The 24,275-nt window shown below is 36.2% G+C and overlaps 1 protein-coding gene across 11 annotated transcripts in view; it reads left to right on the forward strand.

Annotated features, from left to right (window-relative positions):
- SEC24B (SEC24 homolog B, COPII coat complex component) overlaps window positions 1–24,275 on the forward strand; it is a 51,710-nt gene that overhangs the window by 7,982 nt on the left and 19,453 nt on the right. For 4 of the 11 annotated variants that reach the window (XR_005932038.1, XM_041122251.1, XM_041122259.1 and 1 more), the window contains exons 3-11: window positions 4,483–4,623; window positions 5,825–6,010; window positions 11,351–11,455; window positions 16,239–16,319; window positions 18,035–18,216; window positions 19,766–19,950; window positions 21,709–21,811; window positions 23,310–23,436; window positions 24,080–24,189. Coding sequence is in view for 10 of the 11 variants with exons in the window: in XM_041122251.1 (XP_040978185.1) it covers window positions 4,483–4,623; window positions 5,825–6,010; window positions 11,351–11,455; window positions 16,239–16,319; window positions 18,035–18,216; window positions 19,766–19,950; window positions 21,709–21,811; window positions 23,310–23,436; window positions 24,080–24,189 (1,220 nt within the window). In the remaining variant the exon portion in view is untranslated. The remainder of the gene's footprint in view (window positions 1–4,482; window positions 4,624–5,824; window positions 6,011–11,350; window positions 11,456–16,238; window positions 16,320–18,034; window positions 18,217–19,765; window positions 19,951–21,708; window positions 21,812–23,309; window positions 23,437–24,079; window positions 24,190–24,275) is intronic. The other 7 variants (XM_041122252.1, XM_041122253.1, XM_030012869.2 and 4 more) reach the window with 7 other exon arrangements.

A 24,275-nucleotide genomic window follows, 5' to 3' on the forward strand; every position in this document is an offset into this window, starting at 1 on the left:
ACAAAATACTGTTTAAAAAAGAAAAATATGGAACTCCTTAAAAAGCTTCTGAAGATAACGGCATTTCATGGTTGAGCATAAAAATGAATTATTTCAAGGACTATAGGTTTAAAACTCTCGCCAAAAAAATTTATTCTGTTGAGCACAGAATCTACAGCTGGACTTGACGGAATGCAGGTATTGTTCCAGAATAGTAAGGTTTGCAGTAGTCATATGAAAATGCATTACTGTTTGTTCAGACTGTTAGTTTTATTTACAGAAGTTTTTAATTAAATGCCTGTTAATTTTATTTCCTTTGGAGGTGTCTTGAAATATATGATTTGTTCATAACAATATTTTTTTATAAGGAACAGCTGTTTTAAAGGTGAAACAGTAGAGCTGACCAGACCATGAAGAGCAATGTGAGCAATGGATAGTCTTACTTCTGAACGATTTGGTGCTCTTCTTAAGGGAGTGATTGAGTTAATACAGGGCCTCAAGGAAAAGTAGTAACATTACGCTTGAATTTCAAAGAGCTGATGATAGAACTGGCTGCGATAGTGGTGCGTAATAGGTACACACTTTGCAGTTAAGAAAATAGACACTGATCCACTGTTTCTGTTAACACTTGAGTAATATTGCAGTGGTTGATTTGTTTGCCAGTCTGTAGGCATAATTACTTCAGCTACACTCAAACTCTTTCTGAGCTTGTAAAGCTGCTGAGATAAGCATGCCCTGTGCTTTGTTGCACAGTGGACTGGATTGTGGAACTGATCTATCTGGAGAATAACTTTTTTCTCTTCCCTCTGAATCCCGGTTCAACCTCGGCACACAAATGATTGTATTTACTGACTGGGAAAGAGCAAATAAAGATAGCAACCAGTAGCTAGGCTGAAGGAAGAGCCAGGCTGTTTTATTACTAAATTCTGAAGACTTACACCATTTTTGAAGTCTGGGGCTAAACAGTCTGCCTCCAATAATATCTGACTTATTTTTAGTCTATAATTCAACATCTTTGGCTAAAATATACAAAAAATTCATTTGCTACAACACATGGCAAATAAAAGATGGCAAGTAATTGTTTGGTCCTGGCATAATTGATTTACTTTTTGGGATACTGATATGCTTTCTGAATTTCTGTCGTGGTTTAACCCCAGCCAGCAACTAAGCACCACGCAGCCGCTCACTCACTCCCCCCCACCCAGTGGGATGGGGAGGAAAATCGGGGAAAAAGAAGCCAAACCCAGGGGTTGAGATAAGAACAGTTTAATAGAACAGAAAAGAAGAAACGAATAATGATAATGATAACACTAATAAAATGACAACAGCAATAATGAAAGGATTGGAATGTACAAATGATGCGCAGTGCAATTGCTCACAACCAGCCGACCAGCACCCAGCTAGTCCCCGAGCAGCGATTCCCCGCCCCCACTTCCCAGTTCCTATACTGGATGGGACGTCCCATGGTATGGAATACCCTGTTGGCCAGTTTGGGTCAGCTGCCCTGGCTGTGTCCTGTGCCAACTTCTTGTGTCCCTCCGGCTTTCTCTCTGGCTGGGCATGAGAAGCTGAAAAATCCTTGACATTAGTCTAAACACTACTAGCAACAACTGAAAACATCAGCGTTATCAGCATTCTTCACATACTGAACTCAAAACAGCACCGTACCAGCTACTAGGAAGACAATTAACTCTATCCCAGCTGAAACTAGGACAATTTCCCAGTGCAGTCTTATTGTTCTCAGATGGAGTAATTTTAGATATAGTATTTGAATTGTTTGCAGCCTTTAAAAAAAGGAGTTGGATCTTGAAAATTATTTGCCAGTTCTTGTACGTCCTTGGAAAGTGTCTGAGTACAACACACAAGGAATTTAAGGAAATGACGAATGATTCGTAAGAAGGAATTTTTCTGAATATTTTGTCCTCCCTGCTGTTCTCCGGGAAGGAAACAATGATGGAAAGCAGTTGCAGTCTGTTCTGTGCGTAGGTTTTAGCAAAATTGCTTGAAAAAAATTTTAAGATATACTGAAATTCCTAAGTGTGCTTTCTGTGACTGTTCATGTAAAAAAAATTTGATATGGTATCCTACTATTAGTCAGAGTGCCAATAAGATAGCTTGCTATAATTGGTGCTATGCTGTGAAATAAGACCCCTTACAATCCTTAAATTATAAATAAGCAAATCTTCGAAAGACTGTCACTCAGGATGCTACTGTCTTAATGTATTTTTCAATAGCAGTTTTGTGCAGTCAGTGAACACTGAAAGCTCTCTGTGATGAAAATGAAACACTCTTTATGTAGAAGAATGCCATGTTTTTAATAAAATCTGTATGTTTGAACAGGACTTACTCAGGAAACTTAAGCTGGCATGAGCTTTTGAGAAGTTTGGTGATTTCTGAATTGTTTTCTACTTGAATCAGAAAAGTTCTAAGCATTGGACTTACAATTGGATTTTTAAAGAAACCAATTTGTGTACGGCCTTGGAAAGCCCCCCCAAATGCTGACTCTATTAAGATCAAACCCCTGAGCTGCTGTATGTCACGTACTAAGGATGTAGAACTGCAGCAGAATCTTTTTCTAAAACTGTGGCAGCTGCTGACTGAAATCACTGAAGTATTTTCAGTGAAGCTTGCTGAGATTTCACTAGAAGAAAATAAATTTATTTTAAGAGGAATCTTTTGCTGGAAGTTGACTTGTTTTGATGAATAGCAGCCAGTGGTTTAGACTGGTTTCAGCTAGCAAAAACACTGTCTTCTAGTTTTAAATTCTATATTTCAGTATAACAGTGTTGGTATAAATCTGTCCAGAAATGGTGTCATGCTATGTAAATAACACATTTTGTGTTACTAAGGCTTTTTGTCTTTCTAGGTCAGTAGCTTTCCTTAATGTTTTTCCAGCTTACTTCAGCTGAAATCAGTGCACTTCGATTTTTCTTGGTGCTTTCCAGTCAGTGTGGATGTCAGTCAGGATGCCTAAATTTTACTAGTCTCCTCCCTGAGGATAGAGAGACTGAGAACTCCTGCAGGTATATGGTATGGGTTTCTTTGCTTCCTGGATCTTGTCTACTGTCCTGTAACTGTAGGCAGTCTCCCTGAGCAGGAGACGCTTTAATTTCTTTATCTCCTGCACATACTTCCCCTTATGTCAGATCAGGATCTAAAGTCCTTGCTGCCCCAGTTCCGTAGGAATGTAGGCTATAATCCTGTAAATCTGCTAATATAGGTGTGGTTGGAAAAAGGGGACAGACTGCAGCCAAGATACAGAAAGTTGGCAAGATAGGATGCTGTTGAAAAACAAGCTGCAGAGAGGTGGTAAATCTCTCAGGAGAAATTGCTTGTTATGTGGGGGGGGGGGCAGGAAATGAAGATTGCAGCTGTAGCAACTCAAAAGGGGTGGTTCTTGCATCTTCTGAAAACTTGAGAAGATACTGTGGTGATACGCTTTTTAACTACTACCTGTAGGTCTCAAGTTGGAAATTAAATAAAAAACTTAAGTGATAGTGTGTAGGAAAAATGATGAATTACACTGCTAATTTGCACAGCTCTGCAGATTCTTTCTGTAACATAACTTTTAGCTGTAGATCTTTCTTGGTACATGGCTTTCGTAACCAAGTGGTATACTTGGTCATTTTTAGTGCAAGAGATGTTCATGGTTGAAAGGCACAAGAGAAAACTTCAGTGCACATTAAAGGTGAGAGAAGTGGAAGGTGAAAGACAGAAAGTACTGTGTCACTGAGATCGGGTTTTATATTTATTGCAGCCTGACAAAGCTTTTGGCTTCTCATGATATCAGTCGGTGGGAATGTTGTGTGACCTGATGGGGCTTGACCTGGATAAGCTGATGGGAAACTTGTACTCTAAACTGGTGTTCAGTCCAGCTTTGTCTTGAGCTAAAATACACCATCCTGAATTGATCACTACTTATATGACAGGGTGCAATCTTCTTACTGGCCAAGGGGAAAAAAAAGTTGATAGCATAATTACGATAACCGCAGATTGTCTTAGTGATGGTAGTTACTAGCAATATATTTTTAAAGATTAACTTTCTCCAAGCGTTTCCTTTGGTCTTGGTTACTTACGACTTTAGAAAACTTTTCAGAGTCATCAAATAAAGTTTAACATGTAATTTTGCAGGTTGGATTTTTGTACAAAGAATAAATTATGTTATTTTTTTGCTCAGAGTTTAAAAACATTTTCTTACAATACATATAAAGGATCCATGCAACTTTGAAGGGTATTTTGGATAACTTTTGTTTGAGAATAGGTACTGGTACTTGGCAGGAAGGTATTACATCTTCAGCTAATCTGGATGTAAATTGGTTTTGGCTTTGAACATGTGACACTGACATTATAGCATTTAGGATGTTCTACAGCAGTGCTTGTTGCAAGCATTGCTATATTGACTTGAAGTGTGGAAAATACCATAACCCCATAAGCAACTCTCTCTGCTACAAAACCTGGGTAAGCACACTAATATCACAAAGAACTTGCCTTGTTTTCTTGCAGATCTTGCTTCAGGAAGCTGTGTAGCTACCCTAACCAGCACTTTTCTGCTGACAGGTGCTGATGCTTCTTTTGGGAGTCTACAAGACATAATGTGTAGAAGCAGAGGTGGTAGCAAGTACATTTCAATAGAAAATGCTGTGTGTATGTACTTCGGAGAAATATATATTTTAATCTTGATTTTGATAACACTTGCGAAAAAGCCCTATATGCTCAACATTATATTTGAAAACTGCATAATAAATAGAAGTTCTATTAAGATGTTGAAAATGTATGTGTTAATTTTGATGGTAAATTAGAAAAAAAGACCATTTTAAGCCACCTCTTCTTCTTCCCACTCTAAAGGAAGCTTCAACTTCCCCATAAAGTCCTTTCAGATATCAACTCCATTATTTAAGGAAGACAGGGACTGTAGGAACTACACTGCTATATGTGCAGAGGAAGCAAAGTTAATATTACATGTGCATTCTCTAGTGAATTCTGTAACCTAAATAAGTACTCTACAAATACAAACAGTGAATTTTGTTCTTGTTTAATTTCTGTGTTTGTTTACTGAGTAGTATTGGTAAAACCATTTCCTTTCAATTCTTGTTTTTAACAGCTTGATATGTCAGGTTTTTTAGAAAGAATCATAATATGATGAATTTTTTCAGTTTATAAAGAAAGAGTGACCCTCTTAAAAGCTAACTTAATTGAAGTTATATTGTCCTTATCTGATAGGAATTTCAACTGGACTGTGTTAAATCTCTCAAAGCATTAATCTGACTATTTTAAGAAGATTATATCTAGTCCAGATGTTTAAAACACATCAGAAGTTCTGTGGAATACTCAGGGTTGATTGGAACAGATTGCTTGGAATATGGGTCTCATAACTGAGTACCAAAATTGCAAAGTGCCAGCCCTTCGAGGGAGGTAGAATACTGGTCTATTACACAGCTGACTTTCAGGTTTCCTGCCTGTGGGAGGAATACTTAGAGGGAGCAATCCCACATGGACTGTGTTCCTCTTATCTGGGAAGAGAGGAACCTGTGAAAGCATGTTGTTGCGGGGATGAATCAAAAATGGGTCAATTTAGCTTCTGCTTAATCTTGATCTTACTATATCATGCTTCCTTTTTGCTGTTAGTTGTCAGAGCAATTTGTTCATTTAAATGGAATTTTAACATTATAGGTATTTAATTTAAAAAACCAACCAACTTCCCCATATATACTTGTTTGAAGACATCTCTCTTTGAAGTACTGTATTGTTTTTGTAGCTATTGTGAAATCAGATGTGATTGCTTGCGTTGTGTAATTGTCTGTGCAAATACAAACAAAGTGTTCCTGCTTGCTGCTGTTGTTTTCAGGTGGCATTGATTCTTCACAGCCTGTGCACTCTGTGAGCCAGAGCGTTCTGTTTACCAAGCCTGGGGCTGGAACATCTGCTTCCTCTGCTGTGATCTCGTCAGTAAGGACACCTGCTCCAAGCCTTTCTTCACAGCCACAATCTTCACCCTCTGTTACACAGTCATCAGAGTTGGCCCTTCAGGAAGGTACTAAAAGGGAATGGGAAGTTACGGTACAGACTTCTGCCCTGTTCCACATGCACACGTGAATGCTGGAAGCTTTATTGCTGCTCTTCTGCATTTGTCTGGAGTATATCTCTTGCATCTCATCAGGCTCCCTTAGCGTTCATGTTTTATACCACCTTGGTTCTAGCTTCTCTTAGCTCTTCTGTTTGATTTCCTTTGGCCATATGTCATCTTTGGCTTGTTTGTCTTGCTGGCAGCCTTGCATGTCTCTTCCTCCAAAGGCCCTTTTTTTAGTTCCCTTATTCTTCTGTTCTTCTAAAAAGCTGCTCACTATTTTAACTTCTTGGAAAAAGGTCTTAAAAGTAGCTTTTGTAATCAGTCTGTATTGAAAAATCAGGTGTAAACTAGCAATTTGCACTGGGAAACAGAGCGAGTTTGAGTATTAAATTCAAACTGATAGCATTGTTTTCTTATTCCCTAGCTGTAAGATCCTATGGAAAGCTGCTCCAAGAGTTCTTGTGGGAGAACAGAGGAGTTCCTGTATAAGCTCCATCTTATTCTGATGTTGGTAGACTCTTGACAAAGAATCAGTTGGGTCTTGAGCCTTCTTCAGCCATGCTAATTCTGCCCAGATGTTTTTACTTGCCTCTTGACTGTTACATGTTTCTGTATCTAGTATTCCAAATCTAATTTACTGCGCTTTTTTTTTTTTTTGGCTGTGTTTTCTCTTGTAGTTGCAGAGTTTTGAATTCTTATGGAAAAAGAAGTGGGTGTGTGAGGTGGAAGTAGGCATTGATTTTGTCCAGAACAATGTGATATGTCTAGTGTTCAAAATAATTCTCAAAAGCATGGTGTGTGACTGTCACAGCATGTTTTTCATTCTTAAATTTCAAAATCCTCTGACATAAATGTCTAAATTTCCCCTTTTCCTCCATTTCCTCCTTTTTCTGGTGGAGTGGAGAATGTAAAGAAATAGCTTGTCTGTGAATCAGCTCTTTGTATCTTACAGGCAAAAGGATAATTCTTCATTGCTATAAAGTCCTATGTACAGTGTACCACTTTAAGGAAAATGATAAATCAGTTTTTGGAACTGTGCTTGGTTCTTGCATAGTTTTATAGTTGATTTTGGTACTGGGTAGAATTTGTACTGTAGATGTGCTTGCTAGAAAAAGCTGTTGCTTCATCTTCCAAAGAAATTGCATAACCATGTTTCTAATGAGAAAAAGGGTTTTAGCTGTTTAACTGTGCTTGCCTTGACGTGTAATATATATGTTCTTGCAGTGATTCCTATATAATGTGTGAACACTTGGTACATTAAATACAAATCACTGCGGTTGCTGCCGAACTCTTCACTAAATTCTAATACTTCCATATAAGTGAAGGCTACTGCAATATGTAGCTGAATGAGCACACTTTAAAACCAGCAGTATACCCATGTCAGAAATATAAAGATAAGTTGTCAGGAGTTTGCATTGATCTAGTTGTATTTACATTAATATAATCAATAATAAATCAACGTACATGTCATCACACATGTATGTTTCTATGTTTAGCTGATATTTTTGTGAGCATTAGGAGACTTCAAATTCATTTTGTTTAGTTTCATTTGAGGAGTCTGAAATATATAATGTACTCTTGCAGTACATTTTTATCAACAATTAAGTGTGATAACTTAATTTGTAGAAATTAACCTACTGAAAAAATAGGGCACATCTACTAATCTTTGGCCGGGTTGTTAGAATTCCAAGTGTGTTTCCTACGCAGAGATTAAATGGACTGATTTTTTTCTTCTTATAGAGTAGTGTTGCCTACATGAAAGCATTCTGGAAAACCACTTTGAATTAATTTTTAAAGTGGATTTCATTGTTTTAAGCTCCTATGTGGGCTTTCCTATACAGAATTAAAATATTCCAATTGTTTGCTTGGCTAAGTTCTAACAGGGCAAAAAACTTAAAAGGCATTAAAGCCTATTTAATCTTACATAAATAGCCCTACGAATTTAATGCAGATAAGTGAATTTACTTGAAAACAGCATCCTAGAGATGAACTTTAAGGATATGTGTCTGTCTGGATGTTATTTGTAGGCTTCCTTAGGCTTTGTGTTGGTGAGAGGAGCTGATGAGTAAATGAAAATAATTTAAAGCAAAGTGTTTAAGAATGGAGGAGGGTTCATTTTTAAGAACTACTATTTGTAATATTAAGATCTTAATGCTGTAGTAAATTTGTTGAAAATATGAGGGTTATGGGTAGACAGCCAGTTAAAGAACTTCAGAATATAGTTTATTTTCACATGTGGTTATTTCATTTTCATTTTTGGTGGGGCCTCCGTTATGAAACTTAAGCCACATAAAATGTACATTTTACATTTCAAAGTCTTTCATGGTATGGGTGATTGTACTTAAAATACCTAAATAGTTGGTTTATTTCACAGGCAAATGAGTTCTTATCCCAGTTTATCCTTTTGTGTCCTCCCACCTACATTTCTAGGTGTCTGTAAAATGTAGTGGGATAAAGCCTTTGAGTGTGATATTATTATATGACAAGTATACTGGTAGCAGGGTTTAGAAATTTCCAGTCCAATTAATTTGTGATGAGTTAAATTACATGGTTGCATTTTAAGCCAGACCTATGAAGTAATCTCACTCAAAATAAATAATTTCAAAATAAGCTTTTGCAGTTTTAAGAGTGGGAGATTTTAATATTATTAGCAACTCTGTAAAAGATGCTAAGCAGAACTGAGTTGTCAGAACAGAAGTCATGATTAGGCACATGGTGGCACTTGGAACTGCTGTCTTCAGCCACCCATTTTTGCCCTTCAGTTGCTTTCTCCCTTGTGCTGGCTTACTGGTGGCATTGCTGGGCATTGCTGGGCAGTGAACCAGAATGGGAGGCTTCTCCACTTGAGAATAACTTTTTAAACTAGGTTATTTTTCAGCCAGATAAGTTCTCAAATTGTTTTTGTGATTGGACAGTTGTGCTAGCACAATGCAGAAGTATCCTAAAGGCAGAAATTTGTAGTACTTCTGGCAATGAAAATCTAAAAAGTCTATGCAGACTCATAAAGCTGGTAAGAACCAAATCAGCCCTGCCTCCAGAGAATTCATAGTGACATAGTTCATGATTCCTAAACTTCTGTGTCACTAGCATATTTTTTTAATCTCTTTTTCTGTATTCTTTCTGAACACATGCATCCTTTTATGTATGTGACCAGTGACTGGAAAAGAGGGAGTTTTAGAAGTAGAAGTTTGTTTCCCAAAAAACATTCCAAAGATTCCAAAGTAGCATTATTAGAATGACTAATTCAGTCTTTTTCTCTCATCTGCCCATGCTTGGAATTTTTGCATTGGCATGCCCTTTCCAGGTAGATGTACTTTCTTTCTTCTATCTGTGTATGTGGTATTTGTTAGAGGTCTGTCTTTGCACTCTCACACTGTGCCCATCTTCTTTTACTTTGGCTTTCTGTGTTACAGTGCATCTCTTCTTGTCCTCCTGATTATTTTTTTCCCTTTTACTTGCATGTTAATTATTTTAAGTTGTTTTTTCTCCTGCACAATAATGCAGTTGTTCTGTCTTACTCCTCAGTAGCTCTCCCAGGCATGAGAAAAGACATAGTCTCCTTGGCTGTAGTCTGGTTTTGTGCAGAGAATAGTTCTCTTGCATCCTCCTTACCAAGTGCATCCAGTAGCCTTCATAAAAGATGCTACTATGAATCACTTCTGTTAGTCCTGTGTTTTAGCCATATAGAAACTGAAGCATTGTACCTCCTCAGCTGCACTTAGTTTGATTTTTGCCTTCATCATTGTGACTACTTGTATTGTGGAGAAACTTGATTGGAATTGTAGGAGTATTAATGCACTAGATAAAGTGAAATAAATGTCAGTCTCTTCTTGCACTAACCTCTGTATGAAAGTTCAACTTCTCAAGAATGTTGTGATATGGTTTTGCTCTGTTTTCTTTTTACTTCCACTGTTTGAATAGATATTCTTCACCTTGATTCTGTTGTTTTTTCTTAAGTGAAATTGAAGTGGTTCTCTTGGGTCCATTTGCTAACCCTTTTTAAAAAAGCCATGAAGCTAACAGCATTTTTAGCCTGTAGTTTAAATAAAACAAAGGTAGATATAGTTGATTTAAGCTGTGGATGGGGGGGGATCATAATTACCAGGATGCATAATTTCAGATTATGCATAATATACAACATTTCTGTAGTGCTTTATAGGGCTACAATAAAGAACACTACTCTAATGGTGTCACAGTGCTTCTACAGGGGAAAAAAATCCCAAACTCTCAAGAGTCTGAAAAATTTTGAAGAGTTTTGAAGAATTAGGATATTTTCTTGTGAGAGGAACAGTGGTCACTTGCATTTATTTAGGATGTCTCTGCCTGAGTACAAGCATATTTAAAATCCTTGCTAACCCTGCACCATGACAAGAGAAACTTAAGATTTCTTGGAGATGCTGAAATTGCATCAATATTGAGTAATGTAGGAAATTAATTATAAGCCATTGCTGCATGCTTTACTCTTGTTTTAATGGTATATGTATGTGTTGCTTTTGCACATATGTTTAGAGCAGATATTGTAAAAAACAAACAGAAAAAAAACGCCAAAAAAACCCCACTACCAAAAAACGTTATAGATTATGGTTTGGAGGTGACAGTGGTAGCAGTTGTTGCATTGTCACCATATCTTAAAACTGGATAGTGTATTTAGGTTTAAATATGGGTCTATGAACCTGAATTTAGGCACTAATTTAAAAATAAGACTAACCAAGTTTTCAGGTTTACCTAGCTTAAATTTCACTGTGTTGCTGAGGTGTATGTTTGTACTCTTGCATGTTGCAGCAGCAGTGTATTTCATTTCTGACAATGTTCAGAATTCCAGCATGAATTATTCCTTTCTTAAAAGGGGCAGGTGTGCCAAGCAAAAGTTTAATATTAATGTTTTCATAAGACAATTTTAATTTATCTGGGAAGGAACTAATTTATTTCTTTATATTAACTTATTCCAGTGGACAAACTGATATTAAATACATATACAGAAAGTTTGTGTGTGTGTTTAACTTCCTGACATAAATGCACATACACACACACACATATAAAAATATAAAAAATTGCCTGCAAACTTCCATGTGCTACTAATACTTTGCTAAACTAGCCCACTAAAAACTGCTTCTGCTGTACTGCTCATATAGTTCATATATGAACTACAGTTCTATAGTCTAGGGTTGTAGATTTAACTTTTTGCATGTTGGGATTTTCTCTAGAACAGCTAATTTCTCTCACTTTTAATGCAATGATTTGTGACTTTCATTTCTCATCTTTCCTGTCTGTCTGACTCTTATGTTTGTGCTTTCCACTTCACAGGCATGCAGTATGGTGGATATGTTAATAATCAAGCTAGCTCTGCACCAGCTCCCTTGTCATCAAGTTCAGATGATGAGGAAGAGGATGAGGAGGATGAGGAAGCAGGTTGGCTTTAGCTTTACACCAGTATCTTGTTCTCTTCCTACTCAAGTTTTGTTCCCTATTTCCATCCCCTGAAACCTTTTTTTCCTTTAAGACTAAACGTCACTCTGACTCATCATGTATCAAGTTAACTAGAAATTTCCCAGCTGTTATTAGTATAGTAAACAAAAAGGAGTTCAGTGGTGGTCAGCAAATGGTCTTTTTTTTTTTCGTCATATTAATATCAGATGTTTTATGTATCTAACACAGTAGTATTCACAACTTCCAAGACTCCCATATTTCTAATATTTTGATTTGCAGTAGGTTTTAAACTTAACTGAAGATAACCAGCTCTAGAAGTTAGACTGGTAATTGCTTATATTAAGCAACTAGATGCCATTTGTATCATTACATTAAACAGCGTTTAACTTGTTTCTCATTTTACATATAGGGAACTCTTAAAATTTAGGTAGTAAAGTAAATATTGAAAGGTAGTAAGTGTGCTTTTTAAGTCAGTAAATTAGTCTGTGCTGCTTTTTTTTCTCCTTCTAAAGTATGTCTCTCTGCTCAGGCACACAGGTTCAGTTTTAACCTGCTTGCTTTGTAGGGAACTTAAAAAGTTTTTCTAATTTTTTTTCGGTAGTAGTAGTTTGTCCTGATTGACTGAAATGTTATGTTCTTGGTTGCAAGGATTCTGCCTGTATTTTGTCAGAATGGCCTGGTTTTGTGAGTTTGATGGTTCTCACCACCTTAGTTTCTTGGATGATAACTTTTTTCCTTCTAACTTAAAGAAAAGTCTTTACAGTCTATGTATGAGTGGTAACAGTGTAAAAAGCTTTTTGAGATTAAACATTAGATTTCTACCCTTGTTGATGGATGGAAGTAATAGCACATACCTTGTGCTGATATACTACTCCCATTTGTGTGTGCTGGCTTTGAATATTAATTTGGGATAGCAAACTTCTGTAACTTTTCCTTTAAGCTTATAATTCATATTGTAACTAGGCAGAAAAAATCAGTGCCATGTAATTCTGAGTTTTATTAAAATAATTAAATCATAAACTAGAATACTATGAAAATATCTTAGTGCACTCCTAATGATATCATGAAGAGTGGAGCAAAACAATGATGACATCCAGGTCGTAATTAAGAATGGTGTAATGGGTTCATGTTATCAATTTGAATAATATTGATTCAACTGTTATGCTGAATTATTAGTAGAACATTAGAAGAAAACAATTACTGCTGTTCTTTTTCCAAGGAGGAAGGCATTTTCAGCCAAAGACACTTGTCATTGTTCCAGCCAGAGAAGTACGGTATTTGGAGGGTGCAATAGTATCAGGATAAATGATATTATTACACCCATCCCTAGTGGAGCACAAGTATTAGGATACTTGCATATCCTGTGTTATTCTTGCTATTTCAGGTTATTGTTTCAGTTTCTTTACTTTCTTACCCCTTGTGTGGTAACACATTTGATCTTTCAACCGGCTTGAGTATTAGTATGAAATTATGCATAGTAACTCGTGAATAACTCTTCTTTTTAAACCTAAGGGTACTTTCTAATTTTAGATACCAGGTTTATTTCTAATGCTTTGAGTCTAATTAGACTTTACCAGCTAGAAAACAATTCGACTTTGGGATGTAAAGTTTGCTTTGGCTGTTGTGATGCAGCTGCTGTTTGAACTCTGCTTTCTAAAGAGTAGGCTAAAAGATCCAGGAGAGCATTTCATTTTTTTTTATTGCAGGACTACCTACTGAATTTTCTGCAGATAATTATCTTTGCCTAATCCCATGCCAAGGTTTCTGTCAAAGGATGTGTCAGGTTTTGTTTTTTTGGTTTTTTTTTTGTGTTTTTTTTTTTTCTTAGCAATTCCAGCCTTTGTCTCCTTACTTTGTTCCCTAAACCTATCAGGGACAAAGTTTTCATACTCCCTACCATCTTTCTCTCTAAAGTTCTGTACTTTGCTAAAGCCTGTAGCCTTTGAGCTATCACTGTATTTAAATTTATCTTATGCAAAAGAGTGAAAGGGTACCCAGGTTCAATATGTAGGCTACCTGATTAATAAGCATCCTGTTTTACGCCCTGTCACCAGGAGTTAATGTAAATCCTAAAACAGATTCTGTACACAGGTTTCTAGCTCAGGCTGTGCCAGTGGTTTTATGAAAAATAGGTGTTGGGCATCTGGTTGCTTGTGTTTGTGTAGCTTCTCAATTTTTTTTCTCATTCTTACAATTAGATCTTTAACTATGTTGCCAAAGAGTTCTTGAAAACTCTGAAAGCAAAAGTTATATTGTAAAATAATCACTGAACTGTAAAAGCATGTTATAAGTATTACTTTTGTCTAAGCAATGTTTTCTAATATTTTTTTTCTTTATGAAATATTTTTTTCTGTCTGGTGCTTATTATGCTAAGTTAACTTTGACAGCTGTTGTAGCTTAATTTAAGCGTAGGAAAACTGTTTAATTTTGTGGAAGTTCTTGTATTTTTTATTGATGGAGAATTTGTGAGATTTCCATGACACATGTGACCAGCTTAGAGTTTGAAGTTATTTTTGGTCTGCAGGAAACTGTACAACTCACTGTTTTTGAGTCAACTAGTTTACTAGAGTAGAACAGGGTACATTGTAATTCTTGTAGGCACTGGGACTCTCACAGGTCTCAAGAATATGTTCCAAAATTTGAAAGTTCTTCAGAAGCAAAGACCTTAAGTGAAAGGTCTTCAGTAAGTATATGGGATACTCAGTAATAGGATTCACTTTCTTATTTTAAGTTAGGCAGACCCTGTGTTTCAAAATATCTGAGATATAACTTTCTGACTAGAACTTTTCTGTATGTCAGAAATGATGCATACATTTTTTTTGTTGTAGTAGAAGTACAACTAAGTTGCATTATTTTTACTTGCAGCATGCTTTTAAAATATATTTTCATGTATCTGTCAAATTGTTTTCTCTTAACTTTTCCAGCAGAGCTTGGGAAGTATATAATATTTCTTCTTTACAACTCACTGTATCATTAGTATCTTCCTAGTGAAAAGAGCAAACCCATTTTATATGGAATTATGTTATAGATGGATATGATTTTATGAATACAATTTATGGTGGGAAAGACTCTTTACAGAGTGACATAGTGGTTAAAATGGAAAGCTTGAGCTAGTGTCTTACATGTTTACAACTGTGCTTATAACCTCTTGGTATTTTTTTGAAATGCAGAACTAGCTTCTGGTCAGACAAGAAAAACTTCTTGAAAATTCTTAAATCTTGCTCTTATTGTCCTAATAAAAGTATATTTTGCCTTTTCTGTAGTAGGACTTACCAAATCTTTAAAAGCTGTGTTCATGCTCAGGGAGCAAAATAATGAATCCTGTTTCCTTCAGTTTCTAGAATAGGAAGATAAAATTTGGTAGGAAAAGAAATCTTGCAGTTATGTTCTTTTATAAAATTCAGGGGGGAAAAAAAAAGAGGGAAACTTACAGTGAAAAACAATCTGAAAACTAATGTTGTATGAATTTCACAGTGTTAATATGTTATTTAAAATCCATTGTTAGTATTATGTTGGGGTTTTTTTTAATAGTTTTTCTATTTCTTAGCTGAATGCTTTAAAAGCAAAATGCTCAAAAATAACCTGTACAGTCATGATGTTGCTGTGGTATTAATGTGTCCCAAATGTCAGTGATGTTATGTTTCCGTATGCAGGAGTCTCTTTATTTGGAAATTTCAGTTGAAGGAGGATCAAATCTCAAATGTTTCACCATTGAAGTTCTCCCTTGAAATACTTTCAGCTTCACAATGGGATGTGTGGTCACAATTGACCCTTCTGAGTAGAACAGTATCAGTGAATGTCTTTTGAGTCTGTTCTGCAAAAAAAGTTATATATATAATTGTCATTTTCAAATGCTTAAATACACTATTCTCTGTCGTACTTCATGGCTTGGGGTGTTTTAAGGAGCAGATACATTTAATCTCCTTGGCCCTTTTCTTTGGAAATGTATGTGAAATGGCACTGGAAGAAATGTGTTTAAATATATTTTTGTTTGTAGTGTTTTACAATAAGATATTCAAGATACATGCATAGGGTGAACTAGAACTTAAGTATTGGGAGTCTCTTCAGTGCAAAGAACTATGTATGTGCCCATGTGCTTTTTTACTTCTGGCTAGTTAACTTTTGTTACTCACTTTTACATAGTTACTTTTGGCTGTACCAAAAGTAACTGTTTATTCTGACTGAAGCTGAGACCTCTTGTCAATGTGAAATAGAAAATAGAAGCTTTATGTTGAAAACAAAACAAGCTCTGAATTACAACATCACAGAAAGGAGGAAGAAATTAAATACTTGTCAGTTTTGCTTGAAGGTGGGGATAGTGCGTAATCACTCTGAAAACGATGGGAATCTTCTGTTGTTTGCAGTTGTGAAGGAAGTCAAGATAGAGACTTTTAAAAATGTTGTACCTATCTTCAGTTGATATAGTCTAGAAAGCACTCTTAGTTTAATGGAAAAATATTTTTTTTTATTTCAAGAAACAAGTCTTTTTCATTGTTTTTGTCCTTTTCCCATTGATCTCTCTCTTGCTATTTGTTGGATGTGCTTGCTTGTTTGTTTTTTAATATGTTGATTGTTTATCTCTACCTCCCCCTCCTCTTTGCAGTCGTCATAGCTTTCCAGTCTTGGGCCTGAAGTGGTGTTTCTTCCCAGGATCTTTCACGACAGCTTCTTACCAAAGTTTTGAGAAAAAAATTTCTCAGTCTCTTATTTCTCAAAAATTTGCCATTTCTGAAGCACCTAACTTTAAATTACTTTCCTCCCCCAGCAATTGATAGTTCCTCTACTACAAGCAGTGCCTCTCCTGTTCTGAACAATTATGATGCCCTGGAAGGAGGTGGCTATCCAGGTAAGCAGGCTAGTGCATGTTAATTCTGAATTGTTTGGTTTAAGACTTAAATGTTTACTGTTTATGATTTTTTTTTTTTTCCCATTTCTGGTGGTATTTATTGTTAATTAACAAATAGGTGAAAGGAAATGCCTATGAAAGGAGTGGGGGCAATCATCAGAGATTTTCTGATCACCTCACTTTTTTAAGCACTTTTCATAGCTTTAACACCAAAGTTGGAGTAACCATTTAATAAAACTTCCCTGTATCATGTCATACTTTCCTTTGTAATATTGAGGGTAGTGCTGAAAATATGCTCCGTTTGAAAGCAGGCATCTTTCTCTAGGTTATGCTGTATGCCTGATTGTGTTGAGATTAGTAGCTGATAATATTTGACACACCACTTAAGTTTTGAGAGACCAACAGTATCAGCTTGCAGAGATGCTTGGGTCAGGTTATTTTCTTCTATTTTTCTTCATTTAAAGAAAATGGCTGCTATTTTGCTTATTTTTATCTCTAAAAATATCATGAGTGTAAGGTTTGTTCTCAGCGAACCTACTAGCAGACTACCTTAGTCTTGAAATCTGTAGAGCTGTCACATTGAGAGCAGGTGGAATAGATGTTGTTCAGTGTAGGTATGTTAGCCAATATTTTAAATAATAATTGGATTAATTTGTGGGGCCTCCCCATCTGGCTCTTTTACACTGCTCTGGCCTCTGAGAATGCCACAGTAGTTTCCTTAGTTTGGTAGGTTCCTGTGTAAAGTGAAATCTCAGTCAAGTAAAAAGCCAATACTGCTATCAATACAGGCTCCAGCTCATGCAGTAAGGGTAGCAGAGGCATGGCTGCAGGATTATGAATTCTAATGTCTCGGCTAATAACTAACCATTTTGGTTCTGCTGAAGGCATATTCTAAAAATAACTTTTTCCTTCTGTTTTCCTTGGAGAGTAACAAGATCAACTTTAAATTTCTTTGATATGTTGATTTTTTTATTTTTTTTTTTTTTTCTTCTCCTGGAGTAGTCATGCCAAACATAGTTTCTTGGTGGTTGGTTTCTTGAGTGGTTGGTTTCTTTGCCTGCCACTTTTCCCCAGTGGATTTTACCAAGCTTAAATTCTTCTGAAACTTAGCTCGCATTTGGAGACATTTCTAAAGAGTAGTTTCATCTCTTTACAGCTGTTAAGTTTTTTATGAATTTAGGTCTATGTGTTACTTTCAATTTGGCCTTTAAAAATAGTGGGACTGAACTGTGCTGCAGGGTTGTACAGGAGGGACTTGCATTACTTCAAGAAAAGCTCTGTGTCCATGTTTTAGAATAGTTCTGTCACCTTAGCCTTATGTTTTAAAAGTATTAATAAGTGGTAGAGGAGAGACTAAGCATGAATGGTCTCTTTTGCAGTTTATATCGAGTGCAAATCTTGGAATAAAATGTGGTTCTAAGGGGTGTTTATTTCTTTTTTTTTAATTCAGTAGAAAATTTTTTTTTTTAAGTTGCCTTTTTTGGTAAAATAGCATTTTGTTAGTTGTTACACAAGTCTATGGTCATCTTCCCATGTATACCCCCTTTATCAGCATAAGTGCAGTAATCTTCCATGCTAATTTATTTGGTCAGTGCAGATAAACAACTTGATGGGTAAAGCAAAAACTTAAATGGAAGTGTTGTTCGTAAGCATTTAGGGGTTTAAAGAAATAGTAAGTATATTCAATACCTGTGAGATTTCTTTTGTCCTTCCAGAGACACGTTCTGTGACCAGCAGCCCAGTTCCTGCTCCATCAGTCCCCCAAACATCAAAAGCTTCTAAGCCATTTGGTTATGGATATCCAACACTGCAGCCTGGCTACCAAAATGCGGCACCACCTGCTCCTGTGCAGCCCAATAATCCAGGACACCATCCTGGGTTTCAGCACTATCCACAGGTTTGTATTTTTAATTTAAAAGTTACTTCATGAAGTATTTTCGTATCTTACTTTTATAATTTCTGAGACGATAAACGTTAAGTATAATATTGATGTCATAGCTCTGGATCTTAACTTCTCATTAGAAGGCTTTTGAATTAAAATTTTAAGTGTGTCTCCAAATAGTTAGGCATAACAAGTTTGCTTCACCAGTTATTAGTGGCATCCACAGTTTTAAAGTTTGGTGTTTCAAAGAGCTGTACAGAAGCATAATGAAGTACTTGATCAGCAAATGTACGTTTGATCAGAGCACTACTATGGGCTATGATCTCAAGCATTAAATTAAGTTAGAAACAATGTATGGCATAGGCTCCAGATGGAAGAGCTCTGTAGAGCCTGTGCTTGGGTGCGTAGTGGAGCAGGCTGCCTGCATCTGCTCTATTTTCCTGGTAAAGAGAGCACCAAACACCCTAGGAGTTGTGTGCAGTCTCCTGGCTCCCGTTGTGCGCACGAGTCACCCAAGAGCAGTGAAATCTGAAAAAGAGGCAGATGCTGAGGCAAAATACGAATGCTAAAGCAGTGCAGAGAAGTGTATGTGTGAAGGGGTGTAGAAAAAAAAGTACTGATTTATAGATCCCATGCTCTGAAATAGGGCCCAGCTGGCAAATGTATCGAAGCTGCTGTTGTAGGTGATCAAAATTCCTTAATGATCTGAGTGTAGTACCATGAGTTAGCATGTAATATCCAGGAATGCTTTAACTGTTATGGAGGTAATGTAATATGTGACCTGGAGGAAATGTTTAATTTTTTTTCATTTTTTTTTTAAGTTGAAAGGCTTAGCTTTATCTTCACTATAATGTGAGATGGAGTTAGCCTCTTTTCAGGAGTACACAGTAAAAGAAGAAAAACCCAACAATTACAAGTTGCAGCAAGTGAAATTCCGGTTGAATGTATAATGAGAAAATTCTTCAGAATGCAAGTGGGGAAGCACTTGAACAGATTGTGCTGTGAAATCTTGAATCCTTAGATATTTTCAGAACTCAGCTGGACAAGGCTATGAGCAATGTGATCTAACTTTGAATTTAGCCTTGCTTGAGCAGGGGGGTGGGCTACCAGACCTCAAAGGTGCCTTCCAGCCTAACCTTTTCTCCTCTTCTATGGTGTTTTGGTTTTTTTAAATTTAAAACTAAATATATAAAAACAGTTTCTGTAACTTGGAAAATTTACATTGTAACATCTTTGAAGAGGGGAAAAAAAATGTCAGCCTTTCTAGTAACTTGTTTTCTTGTGCCTGGAAAGCTTGAAGGACTGTGTGTGACTTCCAGTGTTCATTTGTATCGTGAATTTGAATTTGTCTGTGATACATATTTGGAAGGTATGTCACATTTGTCTTAGCATTTTTAATTTTCTACCATACAACTCTTTTCTTGTTTGTTTGGGTTTGTTACTAACTAGTATTGTATCTTTTTTTAATACATGTCTGGAAGAATTGGGATTACAAGAAGATTTAAGGTTGTTATTTAAACATAATTGTGTGTTTACCCATTTGCAATGCTCTTACATTTTTCAGCAATATCCAGGTGTGAACCAGCTGTCCTCTTCCTTAGGAGGGTTAAGTCTACAGCATTCTCAGCAGCCAGAAAGCTTGAGACCAGTAAACCTTACACAAGATAGAAATATTTTGCCTGTATCATCAGTTCCAGCACCTGTGCCTAACTTGAATTCTGATCTTAGGAAATTAAACTGCAGTCCAGAGTAAGTATACTGTGTCTAGGACAGGTTCTTACATTTTTCAGTGACTAAAAATTATTTAAAGTGTCAAAAAAACGTTTAAACTGACTCCTGAATTTAAATCTTTGTGATGAGCTAATATAACCCCTTTCAGTCCTCTGTATCCTTACACAAATGTTGAAACTGTCCTGCCATTAAAATACATTATATGCAGTGTCAGTGTAGTTTATTTATTAAAACATTAAGAAACCTGCTGTTGTGGTTTAACCCCAGCCAGCAAGTAAGCGCCATGCAGCTGCTCGCTTACTCTCCCTCACCCAGTGGGATGGGGGAGAGAATTGGAAGGAAAAAGGTAAAACATGAGTTGAGATAAGAAAAGTTTAATATGACAGAAAGGAAGAAAATAATAATGATAATAATAACAATAATAAAATGACAATAATAATAAAAGGATTGGAATATACAAAACAAGTGATGCACAACACAGTTGCTCACCACTTGCTGACTGATGTCTGCTTAGTCTCCGAGTGGTGATCCGCCCCCCTGGCCAATTCTCCCACGTTTACATGTGGGGCATGATGTCACATGGTATGGAATACCCCTTTGGCCAGTTTGGGTCAGCTGTCCTGGTTGTGTCCCCTCCCAACTTCTTGTGCCCCTCCAGCCTTCTTGCTGGCTGGGCATGAGAAGCTGAAAAATCCTTGGCTAGTCTAAACATTACTTAGCAACAACTGAAAACATCAGTGTGTTATCAGCATTCTTCTGGTACTGAACCCAAACCATAACACTATACCAGCTACTAGAAAGAAAATTAACTCTATCCCAGCTGAAACCAGGACACCTGCTTAATCTTTGCCTTGTTTTATCTATCTAAAAAAAAAAAAATCTATTAACAAATACCTTAATGTTATGCAGTGCATTTCATAGAATATTTTTGTAATATTGCATAGGATTTTTTCCAGAAAATTATGATGATCATGCCTAAATACACTGAATAAACTGTGAGTACATTTTACTGTGGTAATCCTGCAATCATGATGTATCCTTTCACCCCTAATTAACACTAAATAGTATTATGTATTATCCCAAGTCAAGTGCAGCTTGGTACAATGGAAATTGCTCTCCCTAAAGATCTTAATTGTAATTCCAAAATAAATTTTATTCATTGCCCCAAATTAACTCAGCTTGCTGCCCTAGTGACAATGCATGGTGCCACCAGAAAACAGAAATCAGAAAACTGGGGGTCTCAAAATCATCCTTATGTGTAGAACACTTCGGACAGCACTATTAGTGCATTGGGTTTTTTAGTGCCCTTTATTTAGCTTTAAGTCCATCCTTCACTGTTCATACACAAAAGAAAAGGTTTTGACTCTCTTGGTATTTGAGATCCTTTTTTACTGTTTTGTTATAGAAATACTACTTTCTGAAGAACTACTAAATACTGTATTCCTTCTTTAGTTCCTTCACCCAAAAAATCTTTATAATGAATAAAAAATATATCATTTTACGTTGCGCATTGTACCTAAAGCAGTTTTATGTCTGTATTGCAAGTTCATTTTAGTATACTTGCATTGCTGAATTACTAAATTGGGAAGTGGGGGAGTATTTCTTTTGTTTGTTTCTTTAGGAATTTTTTAATCTCTTCGATGCATTAATTTTGTTTATTAAATCAGCTTTGTAAAACAGGATTTCTTAAATTTCAGAACTCTTTAAAATCAGGTGTTAACACAATGTTTTTAACATCTTTTAAAATTTCAACATAATGTTTTTATTTCCTTTCAGCTCATTTCGTTGTACATTGACAAATATTCCACAGACACAGGCTTTGTTAAACAAAGCTAAGCTTCCTTTGGGTTTGTTGCTACATCCCTTCAGAGACCTAACGGTAAAGTAGCTTGCCTTTTTTTTTTTTTTTCCTAAGTACATGTATTTAATATACACATTTGTCCTATTTTCATTAAAACAATAAAATATAATGAACTAAGTCCTAAATTTAACAGAAGTTGCAAGAAATTGTTTGCAACTGTTGTTAACCCCAATCAGCAACTAAGCACCACACAGCCGCTCGCTCACTTCCCCTCCCACCCAGTGGGATGGGGGAGAGAAATTGGAAAAAAAAAAAAAAAAGTAAAACTTGTGGATTGAGATAAAGACAGTTTAATAAGACAAAAAGGAAGAAAATAATAATAATAATAAAATAATTGAAATATACAAAACAAATTATGCACAGTGCAGTTGTTCACCACTTGTCAACTGATGCCCGATTAGTCCCAGAGTAGTGATCCACTCCCACCCTCCCCCCCCCGGCCAGCCCCTGCCCCCCCCCCCCCCCCCCCCCCCCCCCCCCCCCCCAGTTTACATACTAGGCATGATGTCATATGGTATGGAATTTTTCTTTGGCCAGTTTGGGTCAGGTGTCCTGGCTGTGTCCCCTCCCAACTTCCTGTACCCTGTCAGCCTTCTTGCTGGCTGGGCATGAGAAGCTGAAAAATCCTTGACTTAATATAAACACTTTTTAGCAATGACTAAAAACATCAGTGTGTTATCAGCATTATTCTCATACTGAACTCAAAATGTAACACTATCCAGCTACTGGAAAGAAAATTAACTCTATCCCATCCAAAACCAGGACAGGGACTTAGGAGGATGGAAAAAAAGCTTTGAAATTGCTACTTCATTGAAATTCATAAGGGAAAAGCTTTGGTCAAGTCCTTCACACTTTTTTCCTTATTGTTGGAAATCTTTGCTTGCCTGTGGGTCTCTGAAGCTCTGAATTACTACTCTGTGTTGGGCTCAGAACTATCAGATACCTCTTGAAAAGGTGTTTACAATGCTCTCTTGGAGAGAGGTGCTCGTGTTGAATATATTACTGGCATGGTAAATGCCGTTAATAGAAAGTAAGTGCAGTGTAGGATTGAAGCTGTGTTCATAACTATTAAGCAAGTCCTCTCCATCTAATTTATTTGTATTTATGTAAAAAGGTGAATAACTGTCTGGTATGACTTCTTTTCCTATAATGTGGGTTCTTTGTTTAAGGTTTGTTGTCATATTTAGTCACTAAAAGTTGTCCTGTTTTTTGTAATTCATTTTACTATAGTAGCTGTGTTATTGTAACTCAGTAATTTAAAGTAATTTCTTTAAAAATCTTACTACATCTTGATTTGTGAGATTGGACTAAGACAATAATTAAATGTTATTTCTTCTGATTTTAAAGGGAGGATATTTTTAATAGACATCATAATTACTCTGTATGAAAATAAGCTAAAAGGAAAGATGATAGAATATCTAGTCTTATGAAGCTTTTATATACTGTACTGCACAGTAATGCTTTCCATAAAATGTATTACGTACTTTTGTTACAGTTTTCCATTGTTTCTTTTTAGCAATTACCAGTAATAACATCAAGCACAATAGTGAGATGCAGATCCTGCAGGACATATATCAACCCTTTTGTTTCTTTCATTGATCAAAGGAGGTGGAAATGCAATCTGTGCTATAGAGTTAATGATGGTAAGTAAGTTTTTGTAGCAGGGCTTGCTTGCATTTATAGAGTCTCTTTCAAGTATTTGTATCATATCAGTCCATGGGATACTTTAGATTAAAATGTAGATTAAGATGACAGCGTTCTTAAAAAGTTTTTTAAAATCTCTGGATCATAAGTCAGTTGTGCTGTGCATTTTCTGAAGCAAAAGGTTGTTTTGCAATTTTCTGGGAGACGAAGAAAATGTAATCATATTATCCTGATTACTTTTATAATGAAATCAACTTAGTCCATTGACTGCTGTTGCAATATGCAAATGGAAACATGATGACAGCTAAAACTGTCTGCAATCCAGGCCACGGGTTATGAGAAACAATACAGATTGTTGTGAAATGCTCTATTTGCATTGGTGTTTTCGAGTTGGGGATATATTGCTGTTTAAAATAGACCTCCTTTTGTTTCCAGTTATTTAACTTTGATGTTGCTTGAGACACTTGAAATGTTCCTTCGTTTTATGTATCCTTACTGTGAATTTTTTTCAGTTGTTAGTGATAATTGAAATACGTCTGCGTTAGTTTGCTTGTAGCTGCCGTAATGGTTTTTATTTGCTGACAAATATATAAACTTTTTTTGTTGGGGGGGGGGGGGGGGGGGGGATATTTATTTTTATAGTTCCTGAAGAATTTATGTATAATCCTCTGACACGATCTTATGGAGAGCCTCACAAACGGCCAGAAGTCCAAAATTCTACAGTGGAATTCATTGCTTCCTCAGACTATATGGTAAAAAAAGTTTTCCTGGTAACTTCAACAGCAATTGCATGTTAATATAAATGCATTTGAAATTAACGTTGCATATTGTTCCAGTG

This window comes from Aquila chrysaetos, chromosome 1 (genome assembly GCF_900496995.4).
Source record: "Aquila chrysaetos chrysaetos chromosome 1, bAquChr1.4, whole genome shotgun sequence".
NCBI classification, from domain to species: Eukaryota; Metazoa; Chordata; class Aves; order Accipitriformes; family Accipitridae; genus Aquila; species Aquila chrysaetos.